At 50.2% G+C, this 22,131-nt stretch overlaps 1 protein-coding gene across 1 annotated transcript in view; it reads right to left on the bottom strand.

Moving 5' to 3' along the window:
* The window catches only part of PITRM1 (pitrilysin metallopeptidase 1), a 369,052-nt gene that overhangs the window by 124,387 nt on the left and 222,534 nt on the right, over window positions 1-22,131 (bottom strand). The window contains exon 22 of the mRNA XM_085631897.1: window positions 5,428-5,499. Within this exon, the coding sequence (XP_085488023.1) occupies window positions 5,428-5,499 (72 nt within the window). The remainder of the gene's footprint in view (window positions 1-5,427; window positions 5,500-22,131) is intronic.

The raw sequence follows: 22,131 nt of genomic DNA, 5'->3' as shown, positions 1-22,131 counted from the left end.
AGTACTTTCAGTACTTTATACTTATGTAGATTTTACAATAAAGGACGAGTTACTTACCTTTGGTAACGATGTATCTGGTAGAGACACAGTCTAGCCACAGATTCCTTAACTTAGAATATCCCTAGGCGTCAGACTGGATCCGGAAAACTTTCCGCAGCAGCACCTCTGCGCGCCGGGGGGCTGCACTGCACGGCTCCGCCCCGACTTCGTCCACAGACGTGACATCCGCAGAGCCATATATGTCCCTCCCGGCACGCTGACGTCAGTTTTCGTTGGAAAAACTTTTCCGCGCCACAACGCGGAGCCACCACCAAAAACTGTGAGAGTATGGGAACAGTGTGCGTAAAGAATGATAAAATAAAATAAATTGAATGGTGAAAAATAGCACCATAAAGGACAGTGCTAGGCACTGTATAGTGCAAAATAACGAAGGGAAAGAGCAGAGCACCGCTCTGAGAAGCAACCCCGCAAAAGCAAAGGCTAAACCCTCCCCAGAGGCAGAAGATGATGTGAAAAAACATCATGGCAGACGACCGAAATTCTGTAACCACAATATATAACCGTGAAGGACAACAAGGCCGGAACACATGAGCAAAGAGAATCCACCACAAGACAGCACCAGACCTATAGACAGAGGCAGAGCCAATAGACTTCAAACCAATAGACCTCAGGGGAGGTAAGAGACCCCAAGGCGATTGAGAAGGGGATAGCGGGGGGTGGGGAACAATGAGTAGATCCCACACTGGACAACCCAGGGCGTAGGGATGTAAAAGGACACATCACGCATGGGCATACCGCCTAATCACGAGAATGGGCGGAGTAGAGCAAGCAACACAGAATGAAGCATGCCGTGTAGGCGTGAAGTGAAAGATGTCACCCCGCGGAAAGACAAAGCCACTTGGTGGGAGGCGAATGCAGGAAGCCCAACCTGAAAAGGTCCTCGCAGAACGGGGAGGATGGGCGGGCGTTAAGGAATCTGCAGCTAGACTGTGTTTCTACCAGATAAATCATTACCGAAGGTAAGTAACTCGTCCATCTGATAGCGACATCTAGCCGCAGATTCCTTACCTTAGAATAGATACCATAAGCGATAGAGGAGGCGATTTCTGCGACCGAACCGCACCTAGTTCCCAAGAGAACTTAGCTGTCAGCAGGGTGACGAAACACGGTGGGGACCGCAAGCCAGCACAGCCACACCAGACAACGAAGCTCTGAAAAGAGCGGGAAACAATGGGAGGCAAAGGCACCACAAGCCATTAAATAACAGCACAGACACCCCCGTATGTAGAGCAGGTTGAGAGAAAAAGCATAAGCTAAAAATGATGGTGCGGAAGTGAGAGTGCATGGCTTCGCAAGAAGAGGAACGGAGCCTAGGGTCCGATGGATCCGCAGGAGCCGATGTGTCAACTGTAAGTAAAACGGGTCCAGTATGCACAACAGTAGAAAAAAGCACTGTCAAACCCACACCAGCCAAAATACGAGGGGCAGCAGTGGCAGGATGCCGACCCACGGCCAGCAAGTGTCCGTAGTACCAGAAACACAAGACACTCCAGTACACAGACGCCCAGTCACAAGACATGTGAGAGGGCTGACAGTAACAAGCAGAAGTACCCAAAACAGGACTACAGTAAAAATGATAATCATGTGGAAGACAGGAACACACAAGCATACCGTGTGGACGCTAGAACCACATGAAGTAGAGGGAAAAAAACCCTGTAGGGTAGCGAGAGCAGCCCAGATGTGAAGGATGCATTAGCAAGAAGGCCACCGATAAAAAGGGGTATCTGGCAAGCTGGACACACATACAAGAGCTCGTACAATGAGCAGAACGGGGCGAAGACCACAGACACCGCAAGAAGGAACGTTGCCTGCGCGACTCTGCTGTATGAAGAGCAAAGAGCAGATATAGATTAAAACGATAACTAATGATGTGTTAAAAAATACAAGACTATGGTACGCGAAAAGTACCAACAGTCATGTGGAAGCAGAAATGGACAGGACACTGTCCGGACCCGTAAGCGACATCAGTCACCTGTCCGAGAGGATCCATGGTCCCCCGCTAGACAGATGAGGAGATGGAGCCAGACAAGATAGTGGAAACAGTCAGGACCAACCTAATGGCCCAGGGACCCAAGAAGCGAGTATCCTGAAGTAAAAACTCCCCTTGAGAGTGTTACAGCAAGAACCGAAAGCAGGAGTGTGGAAAACACCTGTGCGGAAAGCAGCAGGGAAAGAGGAAAAACTCCAGTTGGTAAAGTGCCCAGAAATGGAGTCCACAAGGCAATGTACAGCACAGACTTACATGGCGAAGACACCACCTTCAAGAACAAGTCCAGACATGGCTGAAGTACTAAAACTATTACCCGTCCCGAAGAGGGGAGGGTAGAACCAGCACCGCAGAAGCGGAAGAAAGAGCGAAAAAACCCTATGATAACTAATCATACCAGGGTGCACTCCCAGTACGTGCAAACACTAAAAAAGTGTGCCACACAGTGGCTCGGCCCTGGCGCTAAACGATGGCAGGGCGTCACCCGTGGAAGAACTGTGCCTGAAAGGAACAGAACAAGGGCCCCAAGGTACAGTGGCTGGCGAAAAGAAGAGCAGCCAACATGGACAAGAGGAGCACAGTGATACTGAAAAACGCCCCTGTGAAAGGCAGGTGAGGCAGAAGCCTCACCGTAATAAACCAATACCGATGGTTCAAAGTATTACGGACAACCGTAGACCACAACCTTAATTGAAAATACAAGAGTGACGCCAACCTGTGGGTCGCATACAGCAGAAAGAGAAGACAGAGTGATCCACAGAAGAACTTCTGTTAGGAATACTCCACAGGAGGGTACCAAGCCTTCCTTGTAGGAAGGCAGCTACACAACAGCTATTAAATACCCCACATAGGGTACATTTTAACTCCGGCAAGGGGGCCTCCTCTGGAGCCAAGCTCACAGACAGAGGACTTCAAAGAAGGTGGAACAAGCTGAACAGCCGTACCGACCAAGGCAAACATGGCGGAGCATCCGCCCAGACCATCTGGGTTTTACGTCATTAACCCAGGGTCCAAAATAAAGATGGCAACGCTGCCTATCAAGAAAAAGCAACATTAAATCACACAGCGTGTGACAGACAGGCCACAAGGTCGAGAAAGCCTGGCCGCAAAGGCCAGCAAATCACGGGAGACCAGCCATGAGGCAGGAGACCGCTGAACCAGCTTGACAATCAAAAAGGTCCACACCATTGAATGGCAGATCCTGCAGAGCGTCCCAAACGTTGTCGGGAAAACGACTATCGCGCAGCCAAGCATTGCGGCGCAAAGCAACCGACCGGGCCATTGCTCTACTAACAGTCGTAGCGTCCAGGGCAGATCGAATGGAATATTGTGCCAATCCGCGGCCATCATGAAGAAGATGATTCAAGTCAGCTCGGGGCCCTTCTCGGAGAGAAGAAAGAGCTCAACCAAGTCGCAAAGGAAGCACGTGCGAACACGCAAGACGTGTTTAAGGCACGGATGCCCGCATTGGCGGAGGCAAAAATATTGTGTCCACATGTCTCCAGCCACCGAGACTCTAGTGGGAGCAACGGCAGAGCGAAAGAAGGCTGCAGAACGAAAGAAGGCTGCAAGGCGAAAGCCGGCTGGACAACTAGACCCTGAGCCCTAGGGTGAAGGGACAAGCAAACCGGATCGTCTGGGGCCGGGTGATGCTGGAGAGTAATGGCTCTATCCACAGGGTCACCAGAGGCTGGCCGTGCCCAGGTACCAAGCATGATATCAAACAAGGACCCGCCAAGGGGTAGTAAAGGCTCCACATCCACAGGCTCCATGTGTAGGGGATCCAGTAAAGAACCAGTGGGTAGGGAAACGCCAGGGGGCTGCAAGTGGAGAATATCTGCAGCCCTGCAAATACCTCTCACGAAGGCCATACTAGCCTCCGTTGCAAGCCTGGGAGGCGAAAACAAACCGTTGCTCGGGGACGGTTGAAGGCTAACCCGACCACTAAAAAAATAAAAGCGGAGCAGCCTGGGGTTGATCGAAAGGCCAATGAACACAAGGCACCTGCACCAAGGGGTAGTGAAACGACCCTGGGCTTGGTGAGCCAAATCGGGGCACATCCTCCAGCAATAGAGGAGCCGCGGGCACAGACATCGGCCGAGGCGACGTCTATTGGACATCGAGAACCTCCAGAGGGGAGTCGATCCGGTCGCGGATGGACAGCGACTCGACCTCCACTGGCAGGGATGAAGGAGATCGACAGGGCACTGAACTCTGTGCCGCAGCCTACGTCAGCGCAGGAAGCCGCATGGGGCTATGCGTTGACTGGACGGGCAGGCTAGACTGGCGACTAGGATGCCCCTCCCCGCCGTGTCCCGTCAACGTCGTATCATTTCAGGGCCGGAGTCGATGCACTTAGCCGGTGCCGAAGACGAAGCCGCCAGCGAAGACCCGACATGAGTGCCTTCCTCCTCTGTGGGACTGGTAGGCGCACCAGGGAGAGGGGGTAAACCCAAAGAAAGACTGGAGATCCTTTGAATAGGTCTCCATTTGGGACCGTGTCGCTCCGACAACAGGAAAGGGTGGGTATGGAAGAGATTGCAGGGCGCCAGTGCCTGGCAAGGACCGAAAGCAGCGGGCCCCAGTGACACGTTTTAGAGGACGACCTCTGTCTCCGAACGGCGTCCACAGGAACAGCCCCGTGAGCGGGCCCAATCCCTACAGGGAGATCGGCGGCGTGAAGGCACAGGACCGGACATCCGGGTGGCCAGCAGCTTCATACGACGCTCCCAGAGGGACTTGGGTTTCATCCTTTGACAGGCGTCGCACTCTTCGGAGTCGTGGTGCACTCCCAGGCACCACATCCAAATCACATGCGGATCCATGACAGACATTTGCCGTTTGCAGGTCTCACACGCCTTAAAGCCCGAAGGCATCGCACACTGTTCCACGATGCCGAAGAAGTCGCAAAAAATGCCTGAATAAACAGGCCAAGGAATAGCTGGTTTTCCTGTACCTGCTTTGAGACGCGGAAAAGAAGAAAAACAGACGTCAGAGCGCCGGGAGGGGCATATATGGCTCCGCTGATGTCACATCTGTGGACGACGTCAGGGCGCCCCTGGCGCGCAGAGGTGCTGCTGCAGAAAGTTTTCCGGATCCAGTCTGACGCCTGGGGATATTCTAAGTTAAGGAATCTGCGGCTAGAGGTCTCTATCAGATTGTAATTTATGCATGATCATTTCTGTAAAAACAAAAACTACTAAGATATTGCAAAATGATCTCGGTTATGTTTAAAAAAAAATAAAGTTTTGGTTAAAAGAGTTTATTTTTACCCCGAATAAAACAACCTTATATGGCAATACGTGGGACTGAGCTTAGATGGGTTGCAATTCTTCAAAAGGCATATAATCACACACATTTTTCAACAAGTAATTACTTACAGAAATAAGTTTCCTTGTTGCCTTTAAGGAAACCGCTTGATCACTTTCAAGTGGATGAAGATTGAAAGATTTCTGGAATTATAATAAATACAATATTATAAATCGAAAGTAGGCATAAATTCTCAAAGCTAAGCAACATGAATATATATTAGTCTTCTTCCTATCACATAACTAACATACATAAATCAGTTGTTAAAGAGACCAATGTAGGTGCATCCCTATTCTATAGGATCTGGACAAAGAACAGCTTCAAGAAAATCATTTTATCAATCTATTTTAAAAAGAAAAAACAAAGAAAGAAGTGTTTTCCATAAAAGAACACAAACATGTAATTTAGTTTTTGTCTCCAGCCCGTTCATACACTCACAGATTCATAGGCAATCTGGTTTGAAGGACACCTATAGGAAACCTATTTTCTTAAGCAGTTTAGGAGTGTGTCAGAAGAGGACGTTTAAAAAAAACTGACCAACACTTGGTTAGTTAAAGCTAGCTCTGGCTTGCAAAACACCTCGGGAGCACTGCCAAGCAGTGGTGTATAAATCAACAAAGAAATGGGACCTAAAAGCATCATATTCCCTAACCAAGACCAAATATGGACCGACAGGAATGACAATGTGCCTATACAGTCTATTGCACGATACACGGTGCTGCACTACAGGTAAAGGGAAGGCAGAAGTATGTTTATAAGTTCTCCCATCATAGTAGAGGTAACAATAAAAAAACGTAGCATCCAAAAGCATATAAATAACCCACTCTTTGAGATGGATTTCTGACCCCAGGAAAAAAAAAATTATAAAAAATACCTTAATGATTTCTTATGGCAAAAGACAAAGCTTTGGTATTCAACACTGTCGATATACCGAAAATCAGGGCACAAAGTTGGATTATTGTTCAGGATCCAACTACCAACTCTGCATTTTGTGGAAGTCGTAACTCTGTCAACAGAAATTGTGGGAGCAGAAACGCTTTGAACAGGGAGGGTAAAAATGGATGAACACCTTTAAATACATTAAAGGAGCCCACCCCCAGAGGTCGGTTTGTTTTAATTTCAGTTGAAAGGAGAAGCTACCTTTTTTGTTTTCTTTTGCTTGTTTCCATTACTGATTTGTTCTTCTTGAAATGAGAGTGTACTTTGCTTCTTAATGGGTCTTGGTATACCTTATTGGACACATTTACATTTTTATAAAAGTACTGGTGGACTTTGGAAAAGAAAAGGTCCCGTCTTAAGGAAATTTTATGCATCTTTCTTCCGCACGGAGGTCCCCCCCCATAATACTAAACATATGGAAAACAAAAGGCAGGATTTTATGGGTTAGAGAGAACACAAAGAAGGACATTAGTTATGTTTGTCTGAAAACAAACACTGGCAAGCAGAAGGGAGGCTGTACTTGCCTATCAATTGGCCAAGTTTGTGTGGCATTCCAAACCTATGCTTCTAAAAAGTACCATCACTGTTGATGATCTACATTTCAAAAACAGTCTTGGGGACAAAGAGACGTTGAATGGAAAATAATTGTTGCCTATTCTGAAACCAAGGTATTTTATGTGTCTTTTGGGTTTGGTTATCGAATTAGGTGATGCTAAAATAGTGGACTGATTTCCTGCGGGGTTACCATTTCAACAATGTTTAGCTGGTACAGATGCAAAACTGGTCTCATATCCTCTGACTTTCCTATAAGGAAGCAGTGAGGATAACCTCCTGTAACTCTTCAACAAACACTTTCTCTAAAAGTTGCTACTCCTCAAGTAAGAGTATACCAAGAAGGTGGAGAACAACCACCAACTATATTTAGAAATTCTTCCCTGTCTGGAGGAGATGCTGGAATAAAAGTGCCTTTTCTGGTACAGTGGTTGCACTTTCATTACTGTTTAATGCTGAGCTGGCTGCCATATTGAAGCAGCTCGCTCAGCATCATTTTTAACTTTACAAACCCCCAAAACTGGAGTTTGTTGCTGCACATCAAAAAAAACGAAATGTTTCGGACATAGGGATTTTTCACCTTATCAGGAGCACTGGAACATTTCCTTCTCGGAAGCCTTGTGCATCACTGGGCGATACTAGGAAGGAAAAAAGAGTGATGGTCACAGCCTTAAATAAGAATGGCGCCAACGTCATTGTGACTTTTCAGTACAGTGGTGGACAGATTGCCAGGTCATTGTTTTTCACCAAAAGAGCTGGTTAAATCAATTACCAATGGAAACCTAGCCATTAAGACTTCTCCAAATGGGGTAGAAGAACCTACCAGGGTGGAATCACCTCGAATTCATGGAGGTGATCACATTCATGCTAATTCTAAAGGATCCCCTTTGTCCTTAGCTCAAAGCTTGCTTGCTTTTGAAAGTGCACAGAACTCTTAGCATCAGTCACTGGCTGCTTGAATAAGACAAGGCAGGGCCACTCTTTCAGTAAGATGGAAAATGGACAGCATTTTCAGGATGAAATTTGCATAGGTTCATTGAGTCACTTGATCGACATGAAACTTGAGATAATTCACCAACACAAACTGCATCTCGTCAACTTTCTTCACTGAGTAAATGGCCATCAGGAAAGCAGTGTTTCAGGAGAGTACTTAAGATACACTACATTCATTGGCTCATAAGGTACTGATATCAGGTATGAAAACCACTTTCAATTGCTGTGTCATAGCTCAGATTGGAAGGAACATCTGAAAAAGGAGCTGTGACCTTTGCAGCTAAACAAACTCAAGACAAACGCCTGTGGAAGGCTTAACCTGCTAAGGCCTAACAGACATAGGCCATTTTATGCAGCGTGCTAGTGGTTGTGATATACCTACTCCAGTGAAGATTGGACAGTTCAATGCACCGAGAGTGTCCAAGATGTCAGCCTGGAGGGGTTACTGGGTTTGGTGTCAGCCAGTGCCACAGATAGGTGTCTTGTTAGAAAGGGATAACAACATTAGAGAGCACTAAGAGTACGGATGGGAGGAGGACAGGGTAAACGCACACTCGAGGTACAGATGTAGCCGTTTCCTTCACCTGGTTGAACTTAGGATACATAGCTTTCACAGAGGAAGGAGCCTTGGAGAAGGTATGAGGAATACCTCTACCTGTATATTCCTCATTTTTTAAATAGATACTATACCAGTATCTTCTCCTAGGTAGTGGGTCTGAAGGAGTAGTCAACAAGGAAATCCTGCAGCAGGGAACAACTGTTTGCCTGACACATGATGCACTTTTGATTTGGTGTGCCCTGGGTCCATGCCAATCAGGTTAAAAGGGACTGTTATTTCCCGAAGCTGTACTTCTGTACCCACAATTGGCACATTTCTGGCCACAGGTAAGCCCTTGTAAAAGGTGCCATGGGTACCAAGGGCACTGTGACCAGGGAAGGTCTCGAAGGGCGGCAGCACCCATTGTGCCAGCCTTAGAAACCCTGTACTTTAAAACCCACACATTGCCAATGCAAGCTGCGTGTTTTGGTGCAGAGAAAAGTGAAGAGCCGACATGGCACAGGTAAGCCACACCTCTAGCAGGGTGCACTAGCCCACAGGTGAGGGTACAGTGGCATGAGCCATGTATTCTTACAGTGCCTAAGTCAATTCTTAGACATTATAAGTGTAGTAAAGCCATAAAGAGTATATGGTCTGGGAGTTGGTCATTACGAACTTCACAGCTCTATAATGGCTTTACTAAAATCTGGGAAGTTTGGTAGCAAACATCTCAGCACATTAAACCCACACTGATGCCAGTGTGGGATTGAATGTAAGATGCACTCAAAAGGCACCCTACAGATTCCCCAAGAAAAACAACCAGCCCTTGTGTGGTTCCTGAATGGCTGCCTGCCATTTGCCACCAGACAGGTTTCTGGACCCATGGGCAGAGCACCTCCGCTCTCTGGGCCAAGAAACTAAGCCATCCTGGGCACAGGTGTCATGACTCCTCCCCCAGGACAGGCTTGGCGCACAAAGGGGAAGCTTCAAAGGCCTGCCACCATTGTGAGCTACCCCAGCCCTCTGCTGCCCACGGCAACTTGCTCCCACAGGTTCTGCCCCCACATTGGGTGGGAGAATAGGTAAGAAGCTAGGAGGAGAGGTGTGCCTACCTTTGCCAATCCCACCCCTCAGGTAGGGGAGGCAAGGTGAAGCACATATCTCAGTCCCCTCCATCTTGAAGATGATGGGAGCCAACCAATCAGTAGGAGGCTCATGCCCCCTGTTAGAAATGGGGGTCTCTAGTTGGCAGAGGTAGATACCTTTGACCAAATAGGGACCCTTGCTTCTAGTCAGGGTAAGGGGGATACACACTTTAGATAACCCCTGCTCACCCCCTTGGTAGCTTGGCACGAGCAGACAGGCTTATCCCAAAGGCAATGTGTAAGGTATTTGTACCAACACTCACAGTAACACAGTGAGAACACCACAAATGGACAACACCAGTTTAGAAAAATAAAATATCTTTATCTAACCTAAACAATACCAAAACGACAGAAAGAAATCCAACATACAGAAACTTCATAGAAGGTCTTTAAAAAGGTTGTTGCAAAAATAAACCAGTAGATGATAAATGCTACACTTTAGTTTCAGAGTACCTGGGATGCATAATGCAAAACAAACAAAAGGGGCGCAGAGAAGGCGATGAGTCGATTCTTCCTGCGCTCCGGTTCCAATGTGACAAGATGGCGCCTCGATGCGTTGTGATGATCTGGTGCGATGCGACAAAATGGCGTGAAATGGTGAAGACTAATGTGAAAACACGTCATGGAACAGACCCTGTGCGCCATGCATACAGACACTGCATGGAATGCATCTAAGTCACCCCTACAGCAGGCCTTACAGCGCCTAAGGCAGGGTACATTATATTACATGTGAGGATTTATCAGCATGAGCAGATATGCCCCTATGCTATCTAGTTCAATTGCTAGATATTACAAGAGAACAGGGAAGTCATCTTAAGTACATGCACTGGTGATTAAGAGTTCCCCAGCTACATGATGGCTTCACTAAAAACCTATGGTGATTGGCATCAAACATCTCGTCTTAATAAACCCATACTGATGCCAGTAGTTGATTTAATAGAACATGCACCCAGAGGGCCCCTTAGAGTTGTCCCCTGAAAACTTCCACTCTTAGTGTGCTTGCTGACTGGTATCGTCCAGCCCACCTCCACAGGAATTTTTCTTACCCCCTGCAGTTGACAGCCCGTGCTCTCCCAGGCCAGGACCAATGCCTGCTCTGGAAGAAGGTGTTCACACCTCATACAGCAGGATGGCTTGTGAATCTGCATTCGAAGGGACTTCAAAGCCCTTGTTGCCATCCCCTGCCCAGAGGCCATTTGGCACCAGGACAGGCAGGAACTTAGCTGAGCAAGGATAAGTAGCCCATTGGCAACTACCCTTCACTCCCCTTAACACCCCTGAATTCAGTATTTAGGTGGCCCCCTGACACCAGGAACTTAGACTTGTCTGACTGAAGAAAGAAGAGGTCAAAGAAGATCTAAAGAAGCGAGAACTGCGGACTGCTGGTGGACTTTGCAGCCAAATTCTGCCTACCTGTTCCTGTCCCGACAATCACGACAACCAGACTCGTTATATTATGTTATGTTATTGGTTATTCAGAGCGCACAATCACCGGGTAGGTCTCTTGGCGCAAGGTAATGAAAAATCAAGAATCCCTACTATTTATAAGCCTGTGTAAACAACCACGTCTTTAGAAGTTGCCTAAATTTGGTATAGACAGATGCCTGCCTCATTTCCAATGGAAGTGTGTTCCAGAGACGAGGGGCTGCGATAGAGAACCTACGACCTCCAATCCTGAGTTTCTTGTATGTGGGGGTGACAAAGTAGTGAAGGTGACTTGATCCCAGTTCTCTCTTCTGACAAGATTTTACAATGCGAGCTTTCGCAAAGCCAGGGCATCTCAAATGAAGTGCCTTGAACACCGTGCCGCATGCCTTAAATCTGCATCTCTGCACCACCGGCAGCCAATGGAGGTCCCTAGTCACCCGCGTGATAGAACCCTCTCTTGGAAGCTGAACAGCAGCCTGGTTTTGAATTAACTGAAGCTTGTACAAGAGGGATTTCGGGAGGTCCAGACAGAGAGAGTTTGCATAATCCAGTCTGGACAGTTCAGTCCAGTTCTGCAGTTGGGCATTCTCCAAAAGCCTTGGAGGGCTGCTAGCACTCCGCCACGCAATCAGCATCTCCCTTGGAGAGGAGGAGCCACTTGCTGGCAGGCACCGAAAGCAACGTTAGGTTTTACTGCTCTGCTGTTCACTGGGCCCACCAAAGCAGCTGCTGCCGAGAAGGTATCCATGCTCCAGAAGGCGAGATCCGTCTACCACCATGTGTGAAGAAGCCAGGACCAACCGGAGCCACCCTGCACCAATACCCGGGGTACGGACCCCTTGCAGCAACCAAAGCTTGTTTCAAGTTCAATCTGGACTTCAATGCCGAAATGACCGACTGGCCGAAGAGGGACCACAGAATCACTGAGGTCGGCACAGAGAGTGGTCCAGCTGTCCTGTTTTGCCCCCCCCCCAACCCCCACTGCAGTTCTAACCGAGAACCAGGAGTGCCTTTGACACATAGACCCAGCAGAGCAACTCTGCACCCGAGCTCCCAGGCCCGGTTTACGACAACCAACTGTGCCTCCCTGCTCCCAGAGCCCTCATGATCTGAGACCCCGCTGGAAGTTCCTGGATTTGTCCCCAAGTCCCCCTCTGCAGCCTGTTTCTAGGTGCCTCTCCTTTTTCCTACAGTGTAGCACGCAAGACTACCAGCACGCCCGGCACCTCTGCACCCGGACAGGCCAGGGCATGTAAACCTGAACTGCTGGTGCTACTTTGGACCATGGCCCCCTAGCACCTTAAGTCCTGAAGGGACCCTCGGAATATGATTGCAAGTACCTGTATGCAGTATATGTTTCTTTCTCCATAGGAACGAACTACCTCATAAAAACAGATATGTGCTACCATTTTACTTGCCTATAAAAATTGCTATTTCGAAGTACTTACCCATTCATGAAGTTCTTGGTGTTAAAATACATACAAAATACTTGTTATTTTTTTTAATTGGTCGCAAGTTTCTTCTTGAGAGTGTGTCTTATTTATTAACTGTGTGTGTGTGTGTGTGTGTGTGTGTGTGTGTTCAACAAATGCTTAATACTACCCTCTGATAAGCCTAAACTGGTCATCCACACTACCACAAAAAAGCATTTGGAATTATGAACGTAAGCCCTGTAAACCAATAAGGGTTATCTGGACTTTCTACATAGTGTACTTCTTTTTGGTACACTACATAAAAAGCCAGCTTCCTACATTGGTGAATTAGCGCTTTGCATTTGCTGATATCACTTGGCCAATATATGATTCCACAAAGAAACCCACATTTGACTTTAGGCAAAAATTGTTTTTGAAGGGTTTTCAAATTTTGATTTTTCCACATTTTTCTAATCTGAACTGTTAAGTCCTTGTGTTAAGTCCCCCAGTCTATTGTTTTAGAATTTTGAAAAGGATAATAGTAGTTAGGCCTTATAAACTGTTTTAGAATGTTTTATACCTTCTAAAATGATCCCAACTTCAGTAAAACATGTCAACCTCAGAAGATAGTCGAGGAACTCAAACTGACTGCAACTTTGTTTGATACAGCTAAAGGACCTAAGTAAGACTTGCAAAATTACAACTGGCTCTAGACGAACCAAAGCTAAACACCAAGAGTTGCTGGCTGAGTTTGATAGAGCCACCGGCAAATGAAGAACATGCGGACATTGATTATCACCATGACAGTAAACTAAAGCCAGGTGGGTTGGTGAATACAGTCCTTGCTAGTTGGGTACTTTTTCGTGCAGTACAGATGGACGATATTGCGGTCTATAGTTTCACTTGACAGGATCACCTAATCCACCATGGGAAGGTCCTGAAGGCTCTGCAAGCTGCAGGTCTCACTATCAAGGTAAGCAAGAGCCAGATCAGGTGTGGCACAGTTGCATACTTGGGCCACCTTGTAGGTGGAGGCCAAGTTCAACTCTTGCAGCCCAAGAGCCAGATAATTCTGGACTGGGAAGCCCCAACAACCCAGACCCATGTCGGGGCATTCCTTGGCTTGACCGGGCACTACAAGAAGTTTGTGAAGGGGTATGGCACCATTGTGGTTCTCCTCACAGAACGTATCTCCAATAAGATGCCAAAAGGTTTTTGACATCCTGAAAGAAGAAAGGTGATCAGCATCCATTCTTGAAGTTCCAGATTATTCAAAGCAATTCATAGAGCAGACTAATGCCTCCGAACATGGGATTGGAGCAGTCCTATACCAGACCAATGATGATGGCCATGACCAGACTATTGCTTTCATTAGCATGAGGTTACTCCCCAGAGAGCAGTGTTCGAGTGCCATTGAGAGGGAAGCCTTTGCTGTGGTTTGATCCCAGAAAAAAGCTGCGACAATACCCGTTTGGTACCCACTTCCTTGTCCAAACCAACCACAGGCCTCTCATGGCTGATGCAGATGAAAGGTGATAACCCCAAACTGTTGAGGAGGTCTATCTCCCTATAGGGTGTGGACTTTACAGTGGAGCACAGACCTGGGACTGAGCATGCCAATGCAGCTGGCCTTTCCAGGTCTTTCCACTTAGCCGATGAAGACTCTCTTGGGAATTGTTGGTCTCGTTATCTTTTGTTTGGGGGCCAGGGGAGTTGTGTAGGAAAGTGCCCTTTTTTAACATGCCCCCCCCCCCCCCCCCCCCCGATTTTGTGCCTGGTATCTGACGCAATTTTGACAGAAGTGCAATGGGTTCCTGCTATCTAGGTCCTCAGTGCGAGATCTTTCCCTAAATGTTTACAATTGTTTCCCCAATTGGCTGGACCTTTAGAACACTCTGTACGTCCCTAGTACATGGCACCCCTGGTTCCTAGGATGGGGAGGCTGAAGAGGGTGCCTAAGGGCTGCAGCATGTATTGTGTCATCCTAGGAGACCCCTCCGCACACTTATGCAGACTGCCATTGCAGGCTGTGTCACATGTTGCAGACAAAAGAACAAGTTACTTACCTTCGGTAACGATGTATCTGTAAGAAACATTAGTTAGTTAGATTCCGCACCTTAGAATATCCCCAGGCGTCAGACTGGATCCGGAAGATTTTTCGTCAGCAATACCCCTTGCGCGTCGCTAGGCGTCGTCTGCGGCTCCGCGTCCGTCGTCGGCGTCGTGCGCCGGAATGACGTCGGAGTACTTAGACGCCGCCCTCGCGCGCTGACGTCAGTTCTTGTACATAGCTTTCCGCGCCAGGAACGCAGAGCCATGCAAAGACCGACACTGGTGCCAAAAATAAAATCTAGGGGCCTGAAAAGGACAACCTTAACCCTAGATGTCAGTTCGCAGAACGGGGAGGATGGGTGGGTCGGTGAGGAATCTAACTAATGTTTCTTACAGATACATCGTTACCGAAGGTAAGTAACTTGTTCATCTGAAAGAAACACGTTAGTTAGATTCCTCACCTTAGAATAGATACCCAAGCAATACCATCCCCGGTGGTGGGTCTGCGAACCAAGATCACACCAGAAAGTCCTGGAGGACAGAACGGCCAAAGAAGCCATCCCTCCGGACTTGGCTGTCAAGGCAATAATGCCTGGCAAACGTGTGTAACGAAGCCCACGTCGCCGCCTGACAGATGTCCTGCAAAGGGACTCCCCGTCCCAAAGCAGTAGTAGCCGCTGTGGCCCGAGTAGAATGGGCGCGCAGCCCAACAGGAGGGTCCTTTTTTGCCAAAGAATAGCAAATTTTGATACACAAAACGACCCACCGAGAGATGGTCCGTTTGTGCACAGCTTTCCCCTTCTTAGCGCCCACGTACCCAACAAAAAGCTGGTCGTCCACCCGGAACTGCTTTGTGCGGTCCAGATAAAAGGAGAGCGCACGTTTTGGGTCCAGACGGTGGAGCCTCTCTTCCTCTTTGGAAGGATGCGGAGGCGGAAAGAAGGTGGGCAAGGTGACAGACTGCCCAAGATGAAATGGAGTCACCACTTTCGGAAGAAAGGAGGGACGAGGCCGAAGGACAACCTTGTCCGGATGAACAGACAGAAAAGGAGGCTTTGAAGATAAAGCCTGGAGCTCACTCACCCGTCTAGCCGAGGTGATGGCTACCAGAAAAGCAGTCTTAAGAGTCAGAAGACGAAGAGGACAATTGTGAAGAGGCTCGAAGGGAGCGCACATCAGGAATGTCAAGACCAGATTCAAGTCCCACTGAGGCATTACAAAAGGGACAGGAGGGAACGTGTGAGTAATGCCTTTTAGAAAGCGTGTAACCACAGGGGACTTGAAAAGAGAAGGCTGATCAGGAAGCCGCAAGAAGGCGGAGATGGCAGCAAGATAACCTTTCAGGGTGCCCAGGGCAGAGCCCTGCCGGGCCAGAGAAAGAAGAAAGAGAAGAACCTCAGAAAGAGGGGCGGAAAGGGGATCCACAGCCTTTGCTGTGCACCATGCCACAAATTTGTTCCACCGGCAGGCGTATACCGTCTTTGTGGAGGGACGCCTGGCTGCCAGAATGATATCACAGACTTCAGGAGGCAAGTCAAATGGCATCAACTGCCGCCGCTCAATCTCCACGCATGGAGGTGGAGGCTGGACAGGTTCGGGTGGAGGACCGTCCCCTGCTGCTGCGACAGAAGATCCTCCCGAAGGGGCAGACGTATCGGGGGATCGGTCAACATACTGAGTAGCTCGGGATACCAGTATCTTCGTGCCCAATCCGGAGCCACCAAGATGACTTGGGCCCGGTCGTGCCTGATCTTCTTCAGCACTCTGGGCAGAAGTGGTATAGGCGGAAAGGCGTACAACAGACCGCAACTCCACTCGTGACGAAAAGCGTCGCCGAGCGAGTGCCGCCTTGGAAATTCCAACGCGCAGAACTGCTGACATTGCGCGTTCTCTTCGGTGGCGAATAGATCTAACCAAGGCTCTCCCCACTGCAGAAAGAGACCTTGCGCCACTTCGGAGTTCAGACGCCATTCGTGATCCATCGGCGGCTGAGTTCGTCCGCTCTGGCGTTCAGAGAGCACGCCAGATGTTGAACCACTAGGGTGACGCCCTGGTGTTCCAGCCACGTCCAGAGGCGCAGAGCCTCCTGACAAAGGGTCCACGACCCCACCCCGCCCTGTTTGTTGCAATACCACATGGCGGTGGTGTTGTCCGTGAACACCTGCACGACACTGCCCCTGACAGAGGGAAGGAAGGCTTTCAGTGCAAGTTGGATCGCTCTCAACTCCAACAGGTTGATGTGGAGACTAGACTCCGCCGGAGACCAGAGGCCTCTGATCTCCGCCTCTCCCATATGGCCACCCCAGCCCAGGAGGGACGCATCCGTCACTACGACATGCTCCGGTTGGGGAAGGGAGAGGCTCCTGCCCATGACCCAATCGCGGTCCGTGAGCCACCACTGCAACTGTTGTGCAGTGCCCTCCGAGATCAAGACATGGTCGGACAGGTTGCCGTGATGCTGGGCCCACTGAAACTTCAGGTCCCACTGCAGAGCCCGCATGCGCCGCCTGGCGTGATGCACTAGTAGGATGCAGAAGGCCATCAGCCCCAGAAGCCGCAACACTAGCCTGACCGAAACCCAGGATAGAGGCCGAAAAATGGGAATCAGGGCCTGTATATCCCGGACCCGCTGTTCCGGTGGATAGACCCGGAACTGCGCCGAATCGAGAACTGCTCCGATGAAGAGGAGCTTTTGAGAGGGACTCAGGTGTGACTTCGGCACGTTGATGGAAAATCCCAGCAAATGCAGGAGATCCGCCGTAGTCTGGAGGTGGGAGACGACTGCCTGGGGCGAGCCCGCCTTCAACAACCAGTCGTCGAGATAGGGGAAGACTGGAACCCCTGATCTGCGCAGATGAGCTGCGACCACCGCCATCACTTTCGTGAACACCCGAGGGGCACCGGTGAGGCCGAAGGGGAGCACGGTAAACTGAAAATGCTCGTGGCCCACCGTGAACCGCAGGTAACGCCGGTGGGCCGGCAGGACGGGGATATGGAAATATGCGTCCTGCAAGTCCAATGCTACCATCCAGTCTCCGGGGTCTAGGGCAGCTAGAACCTGAGCCAAGGTTAACATCTTGAACCTTTCCTTTCGGAGGAAGGCATTGACGTTCCGGAGGTCCAAGATGGGGCGTAGGCCCCCTTTGCCCTTCTTGGGAACCAGAAAGTAGTGGGAATAACAACCACGACCTACTTCTGGACTCGGAACGCGCTCGACGGCCCCCTTGGCCAAGAGGGCCGAAACTTCCTCGCGGAGAAGATTCAAATGATCCCCCGAGATACGGTGGTGCTGCGGTGGCATGGCTGGAGGGGTCGTCTCGAAGGGGAGGGAGTAGCCCCTTCGGACGATTTGCAGCACCCACCTGTCCGATGTAATGGACCGCCAGTGGAGCAGGTGATGGCGAACTCTGCCGCCCACTGGCGTGGAATGGGCCTGAAAGCTCGGACTAGGAAGGCTTTGAGGCGGATGCTGCCGGGGTGGATGTGGGCTGACCACGTCGTCCTCCAGATCCGCCACGGCGGAAACCACGTCCGCGACCGTGCGCAGGTTGGTTCTGCGGCTGGTGGCTGGGCGGACGTGAGGAGGCGCCCCTTCCTTGGCCACGAAAGGGGCGAAAGCGGAGGTGTGCGCCCGCGGAGCCGAGAGGCCCAAGGACTTGGCCGTAGCCCGGGAGTCCTTAAAGCGGTTCAGCGCACTGTCCGCCTTCTCACCAAACAGGCGAGTGCCATCAAAGGGCATGTCCATGAGGGTGTTCTGGACATCCCCGGAAAATGACGTGGACCGCATCCAGGCGTGGCGGCGTTGCGCCACCGTGGTGGAACTCGCCCGACCCAGCGAGTCCGTGGTGTCAAGCCCACATCGTATGGCGTGCCGCGCTGCATCCCTCCCATCGGCCAAAGCCTGGGTAAGACGTGTCCGGACCTCCTCCGGACACAGGGGCAGCACGTCCTCCACCGTATCCCACAGAGAATGGGAATAACGGTCCAAGAGACAGGCGGTGTTTAAAGACCGCAGGCCCAAACTAAGGGACGAGAACAGTTTCTTGCCAAACTGCTCGAGTCTCTTGGAATCCCGGTCCGGCGGAGCGGTCGGGAAGGAGGATTGGGAGGTAGAGGCCTGGATAACCAGACTCTCGGGGGTGGGATGTTGGGACAGGAAACTGGGGTCGCCCGGAGCAGGGCGGTGGCGCCTGGCAACGTTCCTATCCACAGGAGGAACTGTGGAGGGCTTGGACCAGGTGCCCTGCAGAACGTCAGTGAGGGCCTCATTGAACGGCAGCAGAGGCTCAGTGGAGCTTGCTGCGGTTTGAAGCACCTCAGTGAGGATGTTAGTCCTCACAGCCACGGCAGGCAGCTCGAGCCCAAGGGCTGCGGCCGCCTTGCGCAGCACCACAGAAAATGCTGCACCCTCCTCCGAAGCCACAGTCGGAGGAGAAGTGAATCCAGTGTCTGGCGATGTATCAAGACCACTGGCCTCCCCCAGTTCATCTGCCCAGTCCTGTGAAAGCTGCGACTGAACAGCCATAGGGTCCTCAAACCCCTCCCAGTCGCCCCCGTCGTCCGATTCCTGATAAACAGGAGGAATGATCGGAGCCGGACTGTAGAGATGATAGGTCTCAAGCGGCGCCGGACGCGGCGTCGGTCGACGCCGTTGCGGCGCCGGGTCCGGAATAGGGCTAAACTGGGGTTGGACGCCGTCCGGAGTCGGCACCAAAGGCGGCGGCGTCGGCGGCACCGGAGGTGTAGGCGTCTGCGCCGGCGGCGCCGGTGACGGCGTCGGTGGTTCATGCGCCGGCGCCGGTGGAGGAGTGGTTAGGTCAACCGGCGTCGACGGGGGCCCAGGCATGGGCCCCGCGGGGACCTGCGGCGTCGAGACCGGATTCGTCGACGGCGCCGGGGCCGAAGCCGCCGGCAGGCAAGGTCGCCCAGTCGAGTCCGCGGGGCCCGAAGGCGCGCCAGCGGGCGTCGACGGTGGGGCCAGGCTCCTCATGGCCGAGAGGAAGGCACTGACCTCCGCCGGCGTCGCGTTAGTCCCAGGGACCGGAGGGTATGGGGACGGCGCGGCGCATGCGGCACCGCCGGAGCCGCGGGGGTGGAACCACTTGGACCCTCGGCCGAGTCGCGCGACCGGCGAGGGGAGTCCGAAGAGCGATGTCGCCGCTTGGACTTCTTAGAGCGTTTAGACTTACCCGACGACTTGGAGCCCGACGATCGATGGTGGCGTCGGCTAGGGCTCCGCGCGCGATCCTTGGACCTCCTCCTGGACCGGGATCGCGCACGACGCGGAGCCGAGTGGCGAAGCTCGAGAAGCTTGCGGGACCGCTCCCGCCGAGCCTTCGAAGTCAGGGCCTGGCAATCGGAGCACGACTCCGCGTCGTGGTCGGGGCCTAAACAGTAGCGGCACCGGCGGTGGTGGTCGGTCACCGACATCAGTCGATGGCAATCCTCGCAAGCCTTGAACCCAGGCATCCTACCGGCACCAGATGTCGACAGACAAGGATCAAAAGTGATCAAAAAAGATTTAGTCAAAAAAGACTAAAAGGGGTAGCTCTCCCGGATCTGCACTTACTGGCGCGGAAAAAAGAAGAACTGACGTCAGCGCGCGAGGGCGGCGTCTAAGTACTCCAACGACGTCATTCCGGCGCACGACGCAGACGACGGACGCGGAGCCGCAGACGACGCCTAGCGACGCGCAAGGGGTATTGCTGACGAAAAATCTTCCGGATCCAGTCTGACGCCTGGGGATATTCTAAGGTGAGGAATCTAACTAACGTGTTTCTTTCAGATGTGAAGAAACAACATTAACACCTCCTGTGCGCCATTACTGCAGACACTGCATGTAATATAAGTGACTACCCCTACAGCATTCCTTACAGGCCGAAGGCATGGTGCATTATATTACATGGGAGGAATTAACTGCATGAGCAGCTATGCACCTGTAATGTCCATGTCGATTCTTGGACCTTGCCAGTGAACAGGGAAGCCATCTTGAGTATTTGTACTGGGCACTGGTGATCACAAGTTCCCCAGCCATATGAATAAATAAATACATCCGGTATTTGTAAAGTGTGAACTAATCACTCCTCAGGGTCTCAAGGCGCTGGGGGCAGTCGGGACAATTAAGTGAGCTATTGCCCAGAGTCACACGATGCTAAGCTGAGCTGCGCTGCGTACCGGCCCTGGGGATCGAACCGTGAGCCCCACGCACCGAAGTCAGCTGCACCACACCTCTCCCATCTACATCATGGCTTCACTGAAACAAAAGAGGTTTGGTATCAAACATCTCGCATTAATAAGCTCACACTGGTTCCAGTGATGGATTTATTAATACATGCACGTAGAGGGCAGAGTATTAACTGACTGGTCCTGACCAGCCTGCCACCACAGATGAGTTTCTGAACCCTTGAGGTGAGAACCTGCGCTCTATGAGGTCAGAAACAATACCTGCTCTGGGCGGAGGTGCTGCCACCTCCTCCACGCAGGATGGCTAACCAATCAGCATATCAAGGGGGGCTTCAAAAGCCTCTGTTGCCTTGGATATGTGACCCCGGCTTCCTAGAAAGGGGAATGCCAACTCCCTGACCTGTGCCCATTTGGCACCGGGACAGGCAGGAAAATTAGCTAGTCAGGAGGCTGAATATAGAGAAAAAACGATTACATTGCTACGTTTAAAAACATTTCATGCACATTACTAAGGACTTCCTGCTTGAAGTGAAGAATACTTAAACTGAGGTAGAAAATATTAAATGTTGGAGAATCATTGAATTGCTTGGAGCAAATCTCCTCAAATGATTGAAGTACAGCCTGGAGATCCATGCTTCTGAGTTATCATTCTAATAGACAATCCATTACCAACACATTCCCTAAAGATTCTGTGGATGCCGCTTCGGACATGAAAAGGTCATTTATAGGTTGAAGGTCTCCGATAAGAGCTAGGAAGCCTGTCATGCAAGTACAAGATTCGGCTGAAAAGGTAAAAAAGCATGAAAAGGTATTTAAGTTTCAGAAAAATGTGAAACGGATTAAAAAAACTGTGCAGTTCTCAAGACAATAAAACAGTCTAGAAGATCTGCTGAGGATTCCCTCTGATGACATGCTATCTAAGAAATTAAGGTGACGTGTGAATAAATATTTAAAGCCCACGCACTGATTTCATTGAGCTTGAAATGAGGAAAGACAACATTTTATTTTGGTTTATAAACTGCTGCTATGACAATGTATCATGGTTTCTCAGCATGACAATCAGAAACAGTTTAAAGGATAAGAGTAAGCAAACAACATTCCGACAGCAATGCCAGATTGGCAAACAAAAAGATTCACTTACCAAAAGTCTCAATCCTCTTGGAATGCCTATGCAGAGAAGTGGTTGGGCGCAAGTTGAGATTTCATTACAAGACCGGAGGCTACCATTATGCATACTCTTTTTGCCACTTCAGTCAGCAGCACCTTTAAAGAACTTTTACAAGCAATCCAGAATTGGAACTCAAACAATCCATAAAGTCACTGTAATAGAACACTCTTCCTCTTTTGAATGCTACTTCCGATCAATAAAGTACCTTTACTATCTAATTTACATATTATATCCGACAGCAGCGTTGTGGAAAGAGCTTAAGTTTGTGATGAAAGTTTTTATATGAAGCGCTTCTAATTTTTGGAAGCTGGCGTGTGTTAAAGTTTGGGAAAAACTAATGGGTAATTAGTTAACCTTTACCTAAT

This window comes from Triturus cristatus, chromosome 10, assembly GCF_964204655.1.
Source record: "Triturus cristatus chromosome 10, aTriCri1.1, whole genome shotgun sequence".
Lineage (NCBI taxonomy): Eukaryota > Metazoa > Chordata > Amphibia > Caudata > Salamandridae > Triturus > Triturus cristatus.
This window is presented reverse-complemented; position numbering and strand designations above follow the sequence as displayed.